Here is a 22,028-nt window from a genome sequence, read left to right on the forward strand (position 1 = left end):
GTTCCACACATGACTCAGCTCTGTGCACGATTAGACAAACAAGGTTCAAAATTCCAAAACAGATTTATTTATTTATTATATTTCAGGACATACCATGTATACATGTATATGTATGAACACAGACCTGTTATACAGATGTTGACCAGTAAATGATCTCTAATTCGTGCCAGATGTGATGAAATGACATCAAACATCCAAAGTCCGCATCCAGGACGAACTGACATATTGTATTGGAAATGTCACAGGTCAACTTCACTGTAGCGTCATCATGTTCTTGGACATCACTCAAGGACACAAGAGAAAAGTGTGAGCAGATTCCAGTTTGACACTGACACTGTTGTAACTGTACCGGGTTGAAGATGCGTGTGAAGCATCTGTGTTTTATTATTTGTATCTTCTATGCAGCATTGTTTTTCTCTCAGAATCAGCTGTATTGAAAAAAGCATGTGAACATATAACAAGGAATTTGATTCAAGTCACAAATCTAAAACTTTAAACCTAATATCTTCAAATTCTTAATTATATATAATAAATGAGAACGGACAGACACAGATATAAAGCGCAACGTGACTGGTCAGTGGAGGTTAACAAGCACAAGGAGGTATTTCTTATCATCCGAATCAAAGAGGCCTAACACGTGACTGCACTGACATGTCTTTCCCACCTGGGGGTGCTGGCATTATAGGATGGAATTCCTCAGTTCCTCTTCCTCTCTACCAACCTCTGCACAATCTGAGATCCAAGATATTCACCTGCCGGCAGCAGAGGGTCGTGGTGACGCCAGGTCCGGCTTCTAGCAGGAAAATCTCTCAAGAGAGAAAAATAAAGAAGGGCACAGTTAAATGTTAAATTACAGTTAAATGTAATTAAAGTCATTACACAGGAAATAAAAAGGAAATCAGTCGCTGTAAGTCTGAAATTTGTAGACTGCGAATGTGTCTTCTTAATGTGTAAACTTGAGTTTTTCTTTCCTAACACTGAGATAACGTCATGGACAGGAAGCTGTTTCTAAAGGGAGGAGTCCCTGTCGGAGCAGGCTCTGCTTCTGCTGCTCACCCTGGTCTCACAGAGATCATCGAGTTCATAAAGAGCGAGTTAATCTGTAGGGAAGTTCAGGGTTATTAAGTGTGATGTGATTAGTTTCAGTTGATTATTATATTAGTATTTTCTGCTGGGCACAAATGATCAAGTCAAGGAGGTCATGATCTCTGTTTTCAACAAGACAACACCAAAACTACTGCACGGATTACAATGACACTTAGTGGAAAGTAGGAAACAGATTTCCCAGGGAATAATCTATGAGTGTGTGAAATGTGTTGCAGCTTGACTCTTTGGCCTTGATGAGTTATTTGCTCCGCTGAGTATCGTTGTAGTTTATTATTATTTAAGAGGAAAAACTGAGGGTGATCTCCCAGATCTCTGTTTTATCTTCTCTCAAAATGTTGTTTTCTTAATTCAAGGACCTGATAAGAGATTCCAGACCTGCATGTCTCCAGTCTTTCAAGCCACAACCGTACACGACAACATCCAGGTGGGAGGAAATTCTTCCTTTGAAGCCAAATCAGATCTGGCTTCAACCTGCCAGAGACATAGGCGACTGTGGAGGGAAGTTAGGTCCAGCGAAGGAGAGTTGAGGTAATGAACGATGGAGTATGACAGCATGGAGGGGGGATGAAGGGGGGAAAGAGCAGCTGCAGCACAGAATAGAGCTCAGGGGAGGAAAGGATAAATCCACATCTCAAAATCGATGGGGAGGAGAGGGGGGTATCCCTGGGGATGGATGATAAGAAAACACAGTCAGGCTTCTGTCAAGAAAAGTGTGAAATGTCTTCGTCTACACAGATTCATCACCACAGGGTTGTTTGATTTACAACCTTCTTTCCCGGCACATTAAAAACAGCTAAATCAAGGTTCTTTACACAGGACAGATATCAGAGTGGCTACTCCAGCTCCCCTCTTAAAACGCCCCATCAATCTTTAAGGCGAGGATGAAAAACCTCTGTGTTACACAGTAGTCTGATATAATTTTACAAGATAATCCACCATCTGTCACAGCATCGTGCAGAGCTGATGTCATGTTTAAGGGCGTCGTCGGTGCTCTGGGATGGGATGGTGGTGGAGAAAGACCCGAGCAACCATGTGAGGGGAGAGGGAGACAATAAGCTGCAGCTCGAGGGAGGATTCTGACTCAGTGTGTGTGTGTGTGTGTGTGGGTGAGAACAGGATATAATGGTATGGAAAGTGAGGGAGGATTTTTTTAAGGAGTGGGTGGGTATGGGTGTGTGTTAGAGAGAGAGAGAGAGACCTGTTGGTATAAAAGCTCTCTCTCTCTCACTCTCCTGTATCTCTAGTGTATTTGTTGTGTTGGGGGGACCCCAGTTGTGTGTGTGTGTGTGTTTGCCATTTGCAGTATACAGAGGACTGATAACATCCCAGGATGCATCAGCTGCTCGTCGTGACCTCAGCACTGGTGGCGCTCTGCTGTCTGGGGAGCGTGGATTCTTCAGCCTACGACAAGATCGTCACCCACAGTCGCATACGGGCCCGGAATGAAGGGTAAGGAGACGCGACAGGGGGGAGGAGGGGGGAGGAAAAACATGAAACTGTGATGATAAATAACAAGTTTAAAGAACAGTGAAACAGTTATTGCATTTTTTACTTTATAATTCAGAAGATTTTTGCTGGTATTAACAACTCCGAACCATTTTATTTGCAATTATCTGCAGATAAATGAACATAAATTGCACGATTACTTCAGAAGCAGGTCGGCCACAGTGAGGGAAATATTGATTTGAGCCATAAAGGAAAACTCAATATCGTTTATATTTATTTTCTACTCTCCTATAAATATATGTCCCAGATATAGTGTTTGAAATTGATTCTGCAGTGAACTTTTTACATTTAACTTTGAGAAAGTTTTTGTATGAATTTATTGCAAGAAAATGACAAAGTAAGGCTTAAAAACTAACGTTTTCATTGTTAAAAAACACACTGTACTTAAGCTTTTGCTTGTTTAAATAAAGTTCCTTCCTGCACCCCTCCCTGTTTCATACCATCACTCAACATCCCTCACCTCCTCTCATCTCATTGTTCTTTCTTCCTACCCGTCTCTCTCCCACATCCCACCTCACCTATACCCTTCTTCTTCCTGCTACTCCTCACTTTTTTTTTCCTCCCTCCCCCATCCATCCCCTCCTCTCTCAGGCCCAACGTGTGCGCTCTGCAGCAGGTCATGGGCACCAAGAAGAAATATTTCAGCACGTGCAGGAACTGGTACAAAGGCGCTATCTGTGGCAAGAAGGCGTAAGTCTTTGCAAAGGGACTTGATGAATTTTTTCTTCACTCTAAGTGCAAACCACTGCAGGCTTCCACATATCCTGCACATTATAGTAACAACTCTTAAAATGTATAGAGGATTTGAAACTCTGATTTTCCAGCAAATCAAATAAACACAACGTACTTGAGATTGATCGATTTAACAGATTAACCTTTTACTGCTCACGGTTTTTTTTTTTACTGTGGTTCAAACGGCCGAGGTCACATCTATATGACTCCAGCTGTGTGGACGCTCAGGCTCAGTCTGTCTCCTGTAACCTCAGCATGTAGCTGCATGTCTCACACTCCTCTTTGAACCTTCACAGACAGGTACATTTCACTTTTCAACATTTTATGTACGTCTTATTGACACATTTGAGAGATTTCTTAAACGTGGAACAAGAGGACCCAAGATACAACAAATCTTTTTTTTGTTTTTTCGTGATGCTTTAACTCAAGGTCCCCAGACAACCCCCCCAGCCCTCACACTAAATCCCCCACCCTGCGTACGGGCCTGTAGCCTGCGGGCGAGTTCACTCTATTGTCGACCTGCTGGTGTTGTAAACTGTGCTCATGCAGGATTGATGCTCCACTGCCCCTCAGATACATTTCAGCTGCTCAGGAAGAATTCTGTCTATATGCTCTTTGTGTGTGTGTGTGTGTGTGTGTGTGTGTGTGTGCATTCGGTCAAGACACAGGATGTACTGCAGCTCCTGTGTGTGTGTGTGTGTGTTAAAATGCTGTCATTGTACTTTGCGTGTTTCCATTAGTATGTGCATTATTTGTACATATTTCTAGCCACTATTATTTATTGTGATTAATACGCATATTCTACTTCCAGTAGTTGTTTTTTTGTTTTTACTCATTTACTTCCTCTCTCTGAACTGAGCAAACATAACAAAGTGTAGCTTCCCTGCGTGGATCATGTTTTTCTGACTGTGAAAGTATTTTATGTGACGTTTTGATAGCAGTGAGTTTTGTGTCCCTCGGTGGGAGTAATACGTGTTTTAGAATTCAATGATAAAATTTGAAAATTATTTTTTTGAATTTGTTTGTTTCAAAATGCCAAACTACAGGAAATTAAGACAATTTGACAAAGAGTGACTAACTGCATAAATGCATGTAGCTGATGGATTTAGGTCAGAATAATATGTTGGAACACCGCTGATGATGTGTTGATGGAGTGTAAGGCTCGGCTGGAGCTGCTCTTTCACAGACACGCAGATACAAGAACACACACGCATGCTCGCGCACACACACACACACACCTTCTCTTAGTCATACAATCAGTTGTAATGTAAGTAGGATTATATTTATGTGAGGTGATGAGAGGGAAAGTGCGTGGAGGAGTGATTCAGTATTATAGAGAGAAAAAAGGCAACTACATGGAACCACCAGGAACTATTAAAAAAAGACAAAAGAAAGTTACTTGAGGAAAATGAAATAATGAACTAGAATTAAAATCAAAATTTAAAGAGAAGATTTGTATGAAATAAAGAAAAAAAAGAATGTGAAAAGAACATATAATTACATTTAACTGCACTTAATCCTGTATGCACAAATACAAATGAATCAAGTACTTAAGTATATAATCAGGTTCAAAAAGATTTCTATTACCCAAAAAATGAAATAAAAAAGAACTAAAAGAAATAACATAGAATTATATCTCCCTGTTCTGCATTTGATCGTGCACGCATGAATACAAATCAGTCAAGTATAAATTATGAATTTAACATCGTATAGATAAAAAAAGAGACAAAACCTCATTTGTGCCTGAACTAACACAGCAAAGAAATGTAACCGAACCGAACAACACTTGTGCAGAGCCAGAGAAGTTGCCTCCCTCTGTGGTCACAGTGAGGACATTGTTTGGCAGCGGTGCAGGAAATCCACCCAGCTGTGCTTGTGTCTGAGCTGGATTTGGTGTCGATGAGTGATTAGGAGAGGGTGTGAAGAGCCTGTACGCAGCATCTGAAGCGATATATACCTGCACATAACCACTGATAAACGCACCGTTTCAAAGAACAAATTTCATTGATGTGAATTCAACCTTTAATTCTTCCAATTATCCACCAGGAGTTAAGTGATACTCCGGGAGATTGAGCTCTTGAAGTGGAGATTCAGGTGGAAGCAATTTCCTGGGTGTAGTGATGTTGGTGACGGACATGATGCGCAGGGAGAGCTGAGGACAAACGCTTTGAATTGAGATTGATCTGTGGTTATATTAATTATGTCATTTTTATGGATGAGGTGTGGAAAAGTCAAAGTGTGGAGTTTTAATCTGCAGTGAGCCGTTGTCATGTATTAAGTAGAGAAATGTTGGCACAGTCTGCAGGAATCCTCTGGAGAAAGAAAAGGACACAAGAAATCAAGATTATTCCTAAACTGCATGACGGGAATAAAACGTAATGTTTTTAGTAGATGCAAGACATGTGTGTCTGTGTAAGGTACAGTGTGTGTGTGTGTGTGTGTGTGTGTGTGTGTGTGTGTGTGTGTTGCCCCATGTTTGCACATCTGCTCATCTGGAAGCCCTGTTGAGCTGCTCCGTGCAGCGACACTGCCAGAGGGCTGGTCACAGTGCTTTTGCCAGTTCTGTTTCTGGTCTATTCTGCATCCATTATCCTGTCAGTGTGCAGCTGGGGAGCAATGACTTCATACCCTCCTGTGTGTGTGTGTGTGTGTGTGTGTGTATGTTTTGCATGATATCAATCAGTGTCATAGCAAACAGGGAATTCTCTGTGAGAGCAACAGTAGCAGATTCACAGCATCTCATTCTGTATCACTGCATTTACACACACACAAACACTCTGGTTAAAGTGGATTAGAAGAGGTTTGCTAGAAACACGTCATTTCAGGGAGTTGACGGGAGAAAGTGAGTTATGTTTTTTTACTGTTTGTGTGCCGCATGTTTAAAGTGCTGCAAAGGGAGTGATTTGCTCTTGCATAACTTCACTACTGCCAACCGTTATTTCTTTAGAATATGAATCCTGCAGAGGAAGCACAGGGTTCATATAGGAACACAGTATTTCCATGGGAAAAAAAAACGAAAGCAGCAAACTATAAAAGTGTCCCCGTCTCTTTAGCAAACTCGCTGAAAGCTGGAACCTTTGAAGGGCTTCAAGTTAAACCCCAATTAAATTTATTCCAGCGTTCGGGGACTCCGTGGCTCGTTCTCTGGCGGATCATTGATGTTGACTCACTGCTCGTTTTGTTTGAATGTTTGGACGATGTGCACTAACTTGGGATGAGTCCCAAACAAACGTCTGCTCGTCGTTACCTCTAAAAGTGAATCTGCTTGGAAAAACACAATTTATTCCCCAATTTAACCTAAATTTGATGGAATATTGATTTATGGCTCAAAGTGTCAAGGCTTCTCTCATCATGTCTGGACCGTACGGCTGAGGGAGGAGGGCTGAACGTGCAGCTCATGTTAGCAGGTCCTCTCAGCTTCCTGCCAGGATGTTTCTACTACTTTCACATATTTTCCTAAGCTGTTCCTTCCGCCCTCTAAATCTTTAAAATTTACACAAGAAGTCGATTGTTTATCAAGATTTAGTTTTTCTTAGAGTTCTTTGGGAATAAGATTAAATCAGATGGATATGACTGTCTGGTTTTTCCTGAATAAGATAAAGTACCCGGGGGAGTCTATTGTCTGTGTTGTGATTTGAAGGATGGAAAGGCCAGACCATGACGGCCTTTGAAAGTGATCTCCGTTTATTCTGACTAAAGGGCCACCACCACAGATAAGACCCTTACACTAAACTTTAAACAGCGATCGATCTTACAGACTTGATGATGGAAAAGCTCACGTATAAATACTTGAATAAACAGAAATGGGTCAATATTCTGCATTGGAGTACAACAAGGTTTCCTATCTTCACTAATGACAAGGAGTAATTACGTTAATTATGGAATTAATAATAATTGCCCGGAGCATGAACATCAAGAGAAAATTAACACATACAGTATAATGTGTCATTATACTACTTTTATATGATTATATATTTCAGTACAATGTAAAGCTCTGGTTCCCTTAGAGCTTATGCTGTTGAGTTATTTTAATGTGACGGCCCACAGACGTACATATTTTATTCAGTGATCATTTTGAAGTCAGGGAAAAGCTGCAGAGTTTTGATCCCTCATCTCTTTGCTCTTTGATATTCGTAATGCACAGCTTGTCAGTGTTTTAAATATTACATGACTCCTTCAGTTTTTCATTAACATTCTTGTATTTTTTTCTTTTGTTGGGTTTGTTGTTTTGCATGAGATATTGGAAAAGATGTCGGCTCCCTCACTTGCTCTTTCTTTCTTAGTTCTTTCTCTTCGATTGGTCTGCGGAGACTTGTCGGCCCTCTGCCAGCTTCTTGTGAACCTCTTTCATGTCAGCAGTGTTTTTCTTTTCTAACTTTCAAATGCCCAATTATGGGTTTATATTTTGGTTAGTGAAATCCCTCCTCTTTCTGTAGCCTTGCTCTCAGTCTGTCTGACATGTCTTCACCTCTCTGAGTCCAAGTTCTCGTCATCCGCTCCCAGGGTTTTTTTGTTCTTCCTCTCGTCAGTCAGTTCTGCTTAATAGGCCTGAGGAATTCCTTTAGTGCATCGCATTACATATATTATATTGCACATTTTTCTTTTTCGCTGTTCTCTGGCTGTTTGTCCTCCACGGTCATAGAAATCACCCACATGCATAAAGTTAATTACAGTCTTTTTAATCACTCACAGGTCTTATATGTATGTGGTTTTTTTTTTGGCAGGACAATCATATATGAGTGCTGTCCTGGGTACATGATGATGGAGGGTATGAGAGGATGCCCTGCAGGTAGGTGGCACCAACCACTGACGTCCAGTTAGCAGGTTCTGTAGACTTGCCTTTTTCTGTGCATGAACAATCCCTCTGCTTCCTTCTAGTGGCTCCCATCGACCACGTGTATGGTACGCTGGGGCTCGTAAAGGCTACAACCACACAGCAGTACGCCGACATTTCCAAGCTGAGAGAGGAAATTGAAGGCCAAGGCTCCTTCACCCTGTTTGCACCGAGCAATGACGCCTGGGACCAGGTTAACCCTGTGAGTGAACTGAATTTTAAAGAGAAAAGAAATGAATTCAATAAGAGCCAAAGAATATAAAGTTAGTGATGTTTAACCGATGGTGTGATTTCCCCAGTCTGCGCGGTCTGCACTGGTGAGCAACGTGAACATCGAGCTGTACAACGCTCTTCACTTCCACATGGTGAACCGACGTCTTCTGACAAAAGGGATGAAGGACGGCATGACTGTAAAATCCATGTACAATGACCTGGGGCTCTACATCAACCACTATTCAAATGGGGTCAGTTTATCCACAGTGTTAAAACCTTTTACATGCCTGAAATATGTCAAAACATCTCTAACCCCATTTACTCACTTGGCTTAACATAAGATTTCCTCGCTGTTAAGGTTGTGACAGTGAACTGTGCCAGAATCATCCACGGCAACCAGGTGGCCACAAATGGCGTTGTGCATGTGATCGATAGGGTCATCAGCGCTGTGGGCAACACCATCAAGGATGTCCTGGATGTCAATGATGACCTCACCTCCTTCAATGTATGTAGAACGCACAGCACGCTAAATACATGGGTGGAGAGCAAAGAGTCAATAAAATAACCTCTCATGTCTTGTTTCCCAGGCTGCAGCGTTGGCTTCTGGAATGATGGACAAGCTGAGCCAGCCTGGACACTACACCCTGTTTGCACCCACCAACAAAGCCTTTGACAAATTGAACTCAGGCTACCTGGAGCGTATAATGGGCAAGAAGGCTGTCGTTGCAGGTGATTTACATATAATGACATAACCCGCAAGCATACTTCAAATGTTTTTTGGGTTTAGGGTTAGTTGGTTAGAAGCAGTATTCCAGATTAAAATGTCTCAACAACTGATGGATTGTTTGCTATGAATTTTCCAAGAGTATGAACCCTACTGGCTTTGGTGTCTCTTCCCTACTAGCTTGTCTATAAACATGAAGTCGGTTTGTGGTGTCGTCTGGGACCACAATATAACCTCAGCTTCATTCTCAGACATGCTGCAAACAGGCTTTACTGCCCAACCACTGTAGAACGAACGTCCACCAAAGTTAAGATTAAATGGATCCTTGTGCCTTGTTTCTACACTTCATTTGAATTTCTGTGGGTTTGGAACTGATTTCCATGTTGTAATTGCAGTGCGTTTTGCAGGCCAGTTTTGCAGGCTCAGTTTGACAGTTGGATTCAGTTGAGGTGTAACTTCATATCTAAATGTTGATAGAATTACCTAAATATTTTCAAAAGAGCTGAGAAAATATGTGAGTGTAGCCAGATGACGAAAATAACCACAGACAACCCACAAAGGCTATAAAAGTGCAAAATCTGTTCAGGTACATTTTTTTTAAATTCTCAACAGCTCTTTCTCTCAAGCTTCCCTCTCACCGTCTTTTTCCCATCAGCCCTGGTGAACTACCACCTGCTGAAGAGTGTCCAGTGTTCAGAGGCGATCACGGCAGGAACAGTGTATGAGACGGAGGAAGGCAGCGACATAGAGATCGGCTGCGACGGCGACAGTTTGACAGTGAATGGAATCAAGATGGTGCTGAAGAAAGACATCGTCACCACCAACGGAGTCATCCACCTCATCGACCAGGTGCTCATCCCAGACTCAGGTACAAATGAAACGTAAACACTAACATATGTTTTAATCAATCAGCGATATTGTTCTGTGATCACCAACATGTCATGTGATTCACACCAGCCAAGGAAGTGATGGAGCTGATGGGAGACACACAGAGTACGTTCACTGACATGGTGTCCGAACTGGGATTAGCCGCCGTCATGCGTCCGCAGACTGAATACACACTTCTCGCTCCACTCAACGGAGCCTTCACTCGTGAGTTGATCTCCAGTCCTGTGTTTAAAGTGGTTTTGAGCAACCTTAACATAACAATCTTATGGAAAAGCCACCGTTTGTCCTTCAAAGATATTTAGTTAATCCTGCGAAAAAACAAATGCCAGTAAAAACATAAGAGATGGTGTATAGCGTAATGTGTTGTTTTATAACTGCAACTTGTCTGTGTTTGTCAGATGAGGTGTTGTCAAGAGACCAGAGTGTGCTGAGAGCGATCTTGGAAAATCACATCTTGAAGCTGAAAGTCACCCTGAGTGAACTCTACAATGGACAGCTGCTTGAAACACTGGCTGGCAAAATCCTCCGAGTGTTCATTTACCGCACTGTGAGTCAAACACAGTCGATTGAAGAACAGAAAGAAAAAAAAAAGATAAGAGGAGATGATGGAAAGATGATGAAAAGATAGCAGAGGGAGTTGGCTTCCATTGCCTGGCTCCTTATCGAGTGCTAACATGATTCTTCTGTCTTTCAGATATAAACAAACACAATAATGCAGCGGGTTTGTCCAGTGTTCTTGGCAAATGAAATGCATTTCTGCTCTGGTGGCTCAGATATTAGAATCAGCTGGGTTTAGGTCGTCACAGAATTGTATTGTTCCTGTTTGAATTACGCAAACACATAATGTGACAGCCGGCTTCCCTTAAGCCGAATGCTTAACAGATTTGCACAAAGAGATTTTCTGGATACCTGAAGCTCTGCTCTCTGAATATCTCTGCACTCCTGTTAGGCTGTGTGCATAGAAAATGCTTGTATGGTGCGTGGCAGTAAGGAGGGAAGCAATGGGGCCCTCCATCTGATGAACTCTCTCATCACCCCGGCCAAGAAGACGATGTACGAGCTCCTGATTGCTGACGGACGGTTCAAGTAAGAACCTCAAAGTATTCCATTTTGAATGAATGAATTAAATCACACTCTAGGTATTACCACCATCGTACACTCCGTCATTATGGTTGCTCTTCTTCTTAGCTCTGGAAAACGAAGTATTGCTGGTTGATTTAAAACCCTTCGCTGCCACTGGACCAGAGTATGAATATCACCACGACAAAACGCAGAGAGATTTTCTTGGCACTAATACGATTAATCTGCATTTTATGAACTCGTTTGGCAAAGGATTGAATGTAATGGACATTGATGTAAAAATCCAACACTCCAGCTTTGGGTGATTAAGATGATTAATACTTTGTTTATACATCCAAACTAACTGGAGTATATTAAGTGATTTTCCATACTTTCCTCTGCTCACAAATTTCACAGAACACAGTAATCTACCAAACATTAGTGCTTTTCCACTCATTTCATATTTTCTGGCTCTGTGACAAACACTGGCGCCCAATGATGAATAACTGAGGAGGCAGATGTGTGAATGTGGCGCCCACAGAAGCACATGTGTCTCACACATATCCCAAACCTCAACAACCATAATTCCCCCTACTCTGAAATGAGCAACACATTTTACCACTTTTCAATCCAATAATGAGATGTAATAGAGCCTCGTCGCAGCCATTAGAAGTGGAGCTGCTGTAACTGGTGGAAAAGGTGTAGAGCTCCACCTGATGTATGAGACATGATGAATAAGACATAAGAAAAAAGATGTCAGTGACCAGGATATTAAAAAGCAGGGTATGGTTTCATTTCTGTCATTGAAGATTATAAAACATCAGCAGAATTATTGATTTACAGGCAAAATTTCATCTTCCACAGTCTTGGATTCAACCCATTGATGACTTTCTTCTTTCCTTAATTTTTCTTAAATTGAATAAATGTAGGATTTTCCTGTCACTGATGGAAACGGCAGGTCTGACTGATCTGCTGAGGCAGGAAGGCTCCTACACCATCTTTGCACCAACCGACGAGGCATTCGATGGCCTGAGTACAGAAGACTTTGCTCTGCTCAGAAGTAAGTGAACTGAACACGTTTACCTACATTACTAGAAAAAGAAGGACTACTGTCGAGCTTGCTTGTTTTTATTTAAAAATCTACAATGCAGTAATGAGGAGATACAAATATGCTAATAGTATGTATATCGTGTTTAACTTGTGTCCTTGTTGACAGGTGATCTGAATGTTCTGAGAACCATTCTGCTGTACCACTTCAGTAATGGCATCTTCATTAATGGAGGATTGGAGGGAGGAGTTACCAATCTGCTCAAAACGCTGCAGGGCAAGAACCTGCAAGTTATGTCTGTACGTACAACCAGTCTGTGTTCATGTGTGGAGTCGTGTCCTTAGAGCAAATATTGGGCGTATGGTCTTAATCATTTTCACAATCATTGTACAATCAAACACAGAGATTCCCCTTGATACCCCCGCCAAGGTCCAACAATTCCCTTAAATTCAATCAGGCTCACCAACCTGTGAACGCATGTTAAAAACATCATATCTCACAATGTTAAAGAAATCGATCTTTAACTTGGTCCATGTCCCAAGACATCAGTGGTTTTTGCATAATTCTCCTGAGAAACAAACCAACCAACAAACAAACACACAAACAAGGATGCAAGGTCGAACACATAATCTCCATGGTGGAGGTAACAATACTTATTTCTGCCCCAATGGATTCGTCATTATATAAAGGTCATGTTTGGACTAAGATGTATGACGATGGTTTTACTCGCTGGCAGCTTGACTCCGGTACAGTTCCTGCCAAATTTGTGTTTTAAAAAAAACAGCATGATGGGAAATGTTATAAATGTGATGATGCTTTAACACGCATTTAAAAAAAATAAGAAAAGGCAAACTGTGGGGAAAGTCCTCCACATGTCAGAAACAGCTATACAAATATATGTACACTGTAATCCAGCTTTTCCCCACATTCTCATTTAAACAATTGCAATTGATGAGTCAGCGCCTATTTATTATTTCAAAGCTGGATATATTTGGAGAACGGCCAGAAGTAATACAATCTGTCTTCCTGTCATTTCCATCAGCACCCACTGCTATTTCCTATTCTGATCCCCTCCACCTCCCATTTCTTCTCTTTTTCTTCCTTTTAGTCTTAATGCCATTTTTTTCATAATATCCCTGCAATTTCCTCAATTTAGCCCCTTTCCTACAACAATATCAAGTTATCAGCCAAAATGTCACATCAGGCTGACAGGACCCACTGAGTAGACATGCGAAAGCTTGTTTGGGATAATGTGCTGTTAGGAGAGTGGGGTTTTCAGGCCTCGGTCTGTTAAAATAATGGGAAAGTGGGTTTTTAAAATGTGGAATGAGTCAGAAAGTGAATGGGCTCAATGGCTGATGTGCGTGAGAGGAAGCCAGTCCCTTACTTTCATATCCACCTCCACTCACAACTGTGGAGACTATTAAATTGGAGGGAATCAGAAATTGAACTCCTGGACCTAATATCCAACAGTGGAGCAAGCTGCCTGGAAAACCTCTCATATCGATTTTGATGTTGTGATATAAAAAAATACAGGTAATTCCTCAGGGAAGTGCCTTATGAATAGTATTAGAAAAACACACTTGCATTCAGTGTTTCTTTGTTTTTCTCAGGTTAACAACTCTATTCATGTCAACTCTGTGAACGTTCCAGACAGTGACGTTATGGCCACAAACGGTGTCATCCATATGGTGAAGAACGTTCTGTACCCCGGAGGTGGGAGCAACATGCAGTAGCAGAAAATAATGAAATGTTCCCTGTGTGTGTGGAAATATTCCGTTTATTGATGATGCGTATGACTTGCAGACCTTCCTGTGGGCCGTCAGGACCTCCAGGTCCTCCTGAAGAAACTGATTAGATACATCCAGATAAAGGTAATGAAAGAAAAAACTCACATATGTGAATATGTTCCACTTTCGTTTGTCTATATTTTGTTTTAATACCTCTTATTCTGCTTTTGTCTTTAGTATGTTTCAGGATTTTCTTACAATGAGATCCCAATCACTTTCATCAGTAAGTGTCTCTGTCACTGTTTGAACATATGTACGCATTATTGTGTCTGCAGCAACTTAAAACCTATTGTGTTACTTCACAGAGAAGACCATTACCAACACTCACTATATTGAAAGAGGTGAGACCACTGTTATTATCCACATTACTGAAAGTGAGGAATTCATTTTCAGAGATTTGATGTGTTCTCAATGTGTTTATAGGAAAAACATGTCTGCCTTTAAAATGAACAGATGTTCTTTGTTTAAAAAATGAGCAAGTGAAATCCAATCTGCAGCTACCTGCATGTTACATAACTTTCATTGTTCCATCCTGGCCTCTTCCCTGGACCCTGTTCTTTGTTCCGCTCACTGTTACTTATATCCACTGTGGCCTCCTGGGATATTTAATCAACTCTTCCAGAGATGAGGTAATTAAGCTGTCAAAGCAGAACATGCTCAGAGACCATAGCGGACTCTTGGTTCTTCCAGTTACTCACGTCCACATGGATGGAAACAGGCTTTGATTTATTATAACAAAGAAGAGATGCAACCTGATTCCTCGAAGGATCTAGGACCAGAGAGCTGAAGGTTCCGCCCACTGAGAGATTACATTTTTAGGGGCTACACATGTTTGCTTTATTACAGTTATGGTAATAATTGTGAATTATGCTTTACACTACTACTACTGATTTGGCTTTATCCAGAAACAGTGTTGTGATACCATGTGATGCACAGTCACATGGTATCACAACGGCTCGTAGGATGTGCTTGATGGGTGAAAAGATGTAGTGTCTACTTGAAAGAATCTTTGTGGGTAGACCACATCCTCTGAAGGATGCAGCCCCTGAATTGAGACACAACTTGTGCAGGTGCTTTAAAGATGCCCTCTCTCTATTATCATTATTATGGGATGGTCACGTCTCCCTTTGCTCCCTCTGTCTAACAGTCCCTGATGTGACAAAGGTGATCAGAGTGTTGGAAGAAGAACCAACCAGGGTCATTGGGCTGGACAAGGTGATCACCAAGGTAACGAGAGTCATCGAAAAACAACCAATTGTCACCGAGGTGGTTGTCAAGGGGGAGCCGGTGATCACCAAGGTAACCAGGGTCATCGAAACGGGGGAACCAAAAATTACCAAGGTTACAAGAGTTATTGATGGTGAGGTCAATGTTCTTATAGTTGTTACACAATGAGATTTCACAAAGGTTTAAAAATAGATTTTAATAACACACCGTATATTTTGTTTTATCGGTGCAGGTGGAGAGTTTGATGCTGATGGGAAACAAATTGAAGGTAAGTTTCTCTTAAAGCATTTCTTCCCATGAGCTGGTTGGTCTGCATCTAAGGGCTTTCATGCGTCCTCTAACGGCTCTTTTAACAAATGCATCAATCTTTACTGAGCATCGTCTCCCTGGTGATCATCCTTCACAACATCAAACACATCATTTTCATGGTGTGCACCATTTTAGCCTTAAAGGAACATGTGTATAGATCGTAGATTTTGATTCGCTTTGTATAACTATCCGCACTTTGTTGTATTTATTGATTCACGATAACAGAATTATTATAATAATAACAAACTTAATTCATTCATCTCTTCAAGGGCATTATATCAAATAAAAGTACTTATATAACACCAAACTAATTGCTGCTGATTATGAAGATAAGCAAAGTCAGAGTAACTTAAACAAAACCAGACCTACCTAACCATCAAATGTAAACGCTTGCATGTTAAGGGTAAGACAGGGAATTGTAAAATTATTCAAAAGAAAAACAGTTCACTATGAACTGTGTACATTTCCTGCTTTTTCTAAAAACTCAGTTTTTTATGGCCTACATTTCCATCTCAGACGGACTCAGGAGGTATATAAGTTATATAAGGTATATAATTATACAAGTTTAGAAAACAATAATGTTAAAAAGCTGGAGCAGTTATGTTGTTGCCTGTTGTTGCCCATAATACTTTGCTGTGATAATGGGCAGTTGTATGTTTTACACAGGGGACATCGTTAAATACGTTGTTCATTAGAATTGTAAAGTTTATTATGAGAGGCCTTGGCCAGCCAACATTCAAAACTCCACTAGAGCACATTCTGGAGTATGATGTTTATACAGGTTCAGTAATGATGCTACAGAGGTTGGATTCTACCGTCCATCATGTGTCTGTAAAATGTCTGTCTATTGACAATGGTGCACCATGATTTGGATGTGTGTCCAGCTCATCACTCATCCATCTGATTCCATCTCTGTCAGTGCTCTTGCCTATCTCCAAAATGCCACTGGCTTGTGGTTGCAGGGGCAGTGAGCTTCAAGCTACAACTGCATCTCTGGTGTCTTGCAGCTTTGTTAGTGGGCTTTAGAAGAATTCACTCTCTCTGTATGAGCTGAACGCCCTCTGCAGTGTTTGTGTGTTTGTGTGCGTGTTATAGGACACCTTTGGGGACATATGTCAGATTAAAGACCACTAATGTGTTGACAGCTTGACCAGTTAGGATCCTTAACTGGGAAAAAGCTGCGTTCACACCTAATGTGAAGCTATTTCTTTGTGGGACATTATTACATACAAGGTAACATCGTCCAGACACAGTTCCTGGAGACGACAGTGAAATTCCCTGAGCTGTCTGCGTCTCGTTGGTCTTGTGGTCCCACACACAAGCATGATGCAGTAATCATTGTCACTTTAGCCATGAGTCCTCCTCTCCACTTTTGCAGAAGATCACAGGCAAATATACAGCAGTTGCCTTGCTCTCACTTGATTTACTCTGAGGGCACGGTCACACTCCAGTTTACTTCCAATCTGTGCACGAGAGGGAACAAATAAAACCTTTCACTTCCTGTGGTAGAACAAGTCCACCGCGTGGCTTCACATAGAGCTCAACTTTGACCCGCAACATTGTTGTATGTGTGATCGTGCCCTATCATGAGTACACACAAATGATCCTGCAGCCAGACTCTTCACTTCACATTTGGTGCAAATGCAGCATTAGGGTTTGTCTCCAGGAAATTAATGGAAGATATGTAATGTCCCTGAAAGTGACCTGTGACAACATCTGTGTGTGCGTGTCCATGAATCCTGCACATCTGTGCTTGACTTCTTGTGCGGTAGCGGAGGAGGTGTTTTACCGGGTGTATGTACCTGTCAGTCTGTCTGTCTGTCAGTCAGTACAGTTGCTAAGTCGTTAAATGACTTTCAACACCCTTCTCCGCTGCCGGTCTGAAGGTGGAGCCAGACAAACCACGGTGAACGAGCCTCATATCATTGAGGGTAGGGTCTCAAAAATGCATTTTCAAAACTGCAAACCCATACATGATTTTCTTTGTGACTGTAAAAACTGCTCCACATTTTGGATCTAACGGTTTTGTTTTGAAATGTTCAGGTCCAGACTTCTCGAAAATCACCACCATCCATGGCAACCCGGGTCTGATCAATGAGGAATCAGAGAGGATTACCAGACTCATTAAAGGTAAACACTCCTAACGGCAGAACGAGTTTGTGTAGTACATGCATGCGTGCGCAGGTTGACTGTGTTCTCTTCATTTCACAGAGGGAGGTAGAGGAGCGCCCAGCAGAAGACCTCCAGGTAAGGGCCCAGTGATTTGATGACACATTCAACACCAAAGTTTTGCTAAACGATTACTCATCAAACTTTCCATTATCTACAGTTTCAGTCCTTCCACCCATTCTTCACGCATCTCATTAGTTTCCTCATCCACATGTTTTCTTTCATCTTTGTTGACACTCTCCCCTCTGGCTCCATCCATTAACTCCCCGTGTCCCTGTTTACAGCTGGAATGAGGCGGGCAAGGCTGGTCAGGCGTCACCACAAGCCGAGGCAGTGAATCCTGAAACATCTCCGGGCTCACCGCAGGGACTGAATGCACCTCGAGCGCTCCTGGTCGAGTGCTGGAGGGTTGAAAAAAGCTGGACCAACAGGGAGAGATCCAATCATTTTAGCTTTGTGATTGTTCCATCCGGACCATACTGTATGTGATAGGCATGATGTGTAATAGCATTGCAGTGACATAGAAATACCCTTCATGTAAGTGTGCATGGGAAATATGAATTTGTGCCGTTGGGTAGATGGTGTGTAAGGTGAGATATATTCTACCATAGAGATATTTTGCTTTTTTTATTAAAGTCATGTCACTTTGTAAACTTGGCTTGGGAAGATTTTTCTATGCTTTTTTTAATGGTGCTTGTTTTCTGTACAATAGATGCATTTTAAAGAAACCGTGTTTTGCTACCATTGATGCTGTATCGTACCTTTGTAAATTATCACATGGTGATTAAAAACACAATGGATTTTTACTCAGTATTCAATCCTCCTTTGCAGCCTCCAAATTTACGATGTTTCGTGCTTTTAAATTTGAGCTTGACTCTGTCTCAGTCTATGCACAATTCAAGTTCCCATGATTCCCCTCGGGGAACCACATTTAAATTCACTAGATTCAGATTTTTATTTGGATCTGCACCAAATTGCACACACACTCATAAACATCAATTCTATAAACACATTTTTTGTCATCAAGATCCTTGAGTTATTCTCCAAGAAATCAAGGGAAATGTTGAAAACGCCCCACCTCACAGAGTTAAAATTCCTGGATCCATACCAGAATTGAATGGGTTCTTCCCCGACCATCACTGCATCCTGCCACCAAGCTTTTGCATAATCCTAACAAACGCTGATGAAAACAAAACCTCCAGGGCAGAGCTGAATTTCTGAAATTTTGCTAAACTTCATCACATTACTATATCCCATTAAGGTTGTATACAGCTATGGTATGTTACGATATGGCCAAATTAAAAAGAAGCAGATGAATATAAAGTTTCAATGTCCCACCATCAGCCTCCTGTTTCACTTTGGTTTAATTTCATTCCTGTGTATAGTTTCCTCTTTCACAAACATGATTAAGAGATTATTCTATGTTTAACAAGATTTTCAAAAATAATTTTCATATATATATCCAGTGACAGCTGATACTAGGTTAGCTGTATTTTTATTAGGCTTCAGTGTCAATTTAAAACAACATGTTCTACTATATTAAAGAACAATTTTCTCATCTTTATTGTTAAAGATATTTAGGGTTTAGCCCTGTTAGTACTGTTTAAACAGACGTCCCACAGATTTTTTAAAATACACACCTTCATGGACATCTCTATATCATCTCTATGTATTTAAAAGGATGTATCAAGCGGAGATGAGCAAATGCAGATAACAAGGTGATGACAAGAGGACAGGATTTGAACTAACTGTGCACTAGTTGTGTTCATGCACGAGTTGAAGCAGATAACACTGCACTCTTGGAGCAATGGCTTAAAATTATAAGTCTTGAAAATGCAGCTGCCACATTAGTTCCACCCGAACATGACCAGTGACTGGTCCCTTCTCCCGCTGCAGGAGATTCACAGCTGAAATCATTCCCTCTTCAGTAATATAGGCATTACACAACAGCCCTATTCTCTCTCTGCCAACTGCATAAATAAAATCGGTGGATGAATCTCACAAAGACACATTTGATCCAGCATAATGGATATGATTTAGATCATGTGCATCTCGTTCCAGAAGTTAAACTTGGCCAAGAATGAACTCATTGTCCTCTACAGGATTAGTGAATAACAATAAATAAACACAAACTAATGGAAATCAGCTCTGTTAGATGGTTGGTGAATGTCTGATGGTTGCAATAAATAATCATATATACCTGTCAGCCAGTAGTAATACATGTTTCTTATCTTAATTGTATTCCATGTTTGTAAGATATCTCAACAGGTATTAACTGCCCATGTGACACAGCTCACTTTCCTGCCTAATTTTTTTTCATTTAACATAATTTTAATGATTCCCCATCTAATAAGATCACATTCATTTAAAATTAAGCTTCAGACAAATTGACTTCAGTTCTTATTCTGTAAGTATGAACAATTGGAGATGTTATGTTAGAATATAATAAAACAAGAATATGACCACAGTTTAATCCAATACATACAAATAAATATTATGAATATGATGACATGATTTTCATTTCTGTGTTCATGAGTCTATCTGTCATACAATTTGTTTTTCCCATTTCTATGTTGTATTAAAACAGAGCCTCTGAAGTCCCAACAGTTGTATCTTGTGCGCAGAAACTAATGAAAAAATGTGTCTCTTAAGACTTCAGATGCACACAGCTACCATTAAGGATTGTTTGTGACCTAGTGTGACCTTGTGACATGTATTCAGAGCCTAGTACTGCCTGTAACTACTTCCCCCAATGATAATACTAGACAAAACAAAGTATTCTGCAACTTTATACACTCTCGTTCTCTGACAGCTCTGTTGTCCGTCCTCCAGCTGTAATTTAAACCACATGGATCTGAAACTAATGGAGCAAAGTGTCATCTGGGATTTGTCTTATGATCGATGTTTCATGACAGAGAAATATTATCATACTACTCCATCTGTGTCGCTTTGAATGATCCAAGAAAACATGTCTCGCTTTCTTTATAATGGATTCAGTGAGAAGATACTGTTCTATGAATCCAAATAGAAAACAACTGAAGGTGACTGAAGGTAACAGAGACATTAACTAACACTAAATCAGGAAGGAAAATAAGGGGGGGTTTGGAAACATACGTACATCTCAAATAAACGTCCCTAGAGGATCATAACTTTTTCAGGCTTCTTCAGTACCAGAGTCTGTGAATCCTTTGGAAATATGAAATGTTACCTTTTAATTGTGCCAAATGCAAATTGAAAAAATATATAAGTTAAATAAATAAATTAAATTGTCATATTCACACATTTTAATGCACCACTTCCAAATGAAGCTCTTTTTCTATCACACATTATTCGCACACTGTCGGAACAGCCATCACCGGCACAGCGTTTGTTTTAGCCCAAGGTCACAGTAACTCTAACCCAGCATCTTGTCTAGAGGAGACGGGGATCGAACCCTCTTCTTAGTGGATGACCCACTTTACCTCCTGAGTTAACGCCCCCAATATGATGGAAACTGTACAGTTTCAAAACCCGGAACTCAAATATTGGTAGTGAGTTCATACATTAGACAATTATCTCTCATTTTAGAAAATAATCTTCCCCCTCGTTGTGTTTCGATCACAACATCAATATTAAGTTTTTAAATGAATATCTCAGTGTTATTAACGAGCTGCTGAAAGTAAGAAATAAAAGTGTAATCCTCTAAAGACAGAGCGGTGAGAAGAAGACAGATGAAGACACATGTCACAAACACTGCGGGTGCTTCCGTGTTTCCAGCCACATGATCCGACACATTTTGGATGATGTGGTCTGTCTGGGAGAATTTCTATGACAATGATTTCTCAGACTCGACGCGACCAAACGGCCACGATTTCCTGTGAAGAACCGTGTAGTCAGTTGTGCTTCTGGCCGAGTGAGAGAGTAATTATTGTGATCTGTGAGGCTGTGGAAAGAATGATGTCATGGCTTACAGATGCCTCATGGGAGAACAAGCCACAGAGCACGAACGTGTGTGAGTGAGTGTATTGAGAATGGGTTACCTTGAAACTGCAAGTGCATGCTTGTTGCTTGAAGAGTGGAGGTATGGATATGGTATATGGCTTTATACAAATATTGCACATGCTCACATTTGTCATATATCAGCAGTAGTGAAGTATTTTCTCTGTATGAGCTCATCGATATGTTGATGTGCAGTAACAGGCTCAAATACTGAGGTCTCTTAACATCCTGGTCAGTGAGAGCAATAAATTAATGTATTGTTTTGGTCAGGGTGTGAGATTTCCTCCCTAAAATATCTCAGGCTTGGTGCAAACAATGTATAATCCAGATAAATGAAGAAGGTCTGGCTTTAATTTTCTATTTCAAGTTGCTCCATCATGTATAAATACATTTCAAAACTAAGATATTTTACCAAGTTAGCTCATTTGTGTTCATGTGATACAA

General features: G+C 40.8%; 1 protein-coding gene across 2 annotated transcripts; it reads left to right on the plus strand.

The window, feature by feature from the left end:
* The first annotated feature begins 2,224 nt into the window (after positions 1-2,224).
* Positions 2,225-18,412, plus strand: LOC109635639 (periostin-like). Of its 2 annotated transcripts, XM_020096958.2 has the most exons (23): positions 2,225-2,556; positions 3,205-3,303; positions 8,070-8,134; positions 8,224-8,381; positions 8,479-8,643; positions 8,751-8,897; positions 8,980-9,121; positions 9,772-9,984; positions 10,074-10,208; positions 10,403-10,551; positions 10,954-11,090; positions 11,993-12,123; positions 12,280-12,410; positions 13,725-13,827; positions 13,918-13,985; positions 14,079-14,124; positions 14,207-14,242; positions 15,049-15,261; positions 15,361-15,396; positions 17,324-17,368; positions 17,481-17,567; positions 17,649-17,684; positions 17,891-18,412. In XM_020096958.2, the coding sequence occupies exons 1-23, from the start codon at positions 2,438-2,440 to the stop codon at positions 17,941-17,943; spliced, it is 2,514 nt and encodes an 837-aa protein (XP_019952517.2). In that variant the 5' UTR covers positions 2,225-2,437; the 3' UTR covers positions 17,944-18,412. The 2 variants fall into 2 exon arrangements, with proteins under 2 accessions (XP_019952517.2, XP_019952518.2); XM_020096959.2 differs by lacking the exon at positions 17,324-17,368.
* The last annotated feature ends 3,616 nt before the right edge of the window (positions 18,413-22,028 follow it).

This window comes from Paralichthys olivaceus, chromosome 15, assembly GCF_024713975.1.
Source record: "Paralichthys olivaceus isolate ysfri-2021 chromosome 15, ASM2471397v2, whole genome shotgun sequence".
NCBI classification, from domain to species: domain Eukaryota; kingdom Metazoa; phylum Chordata; class Actinopteri; order Pleuronectiformes; family Paralichthyidae; genus Paralichthys; species Paralichthys olivaceus.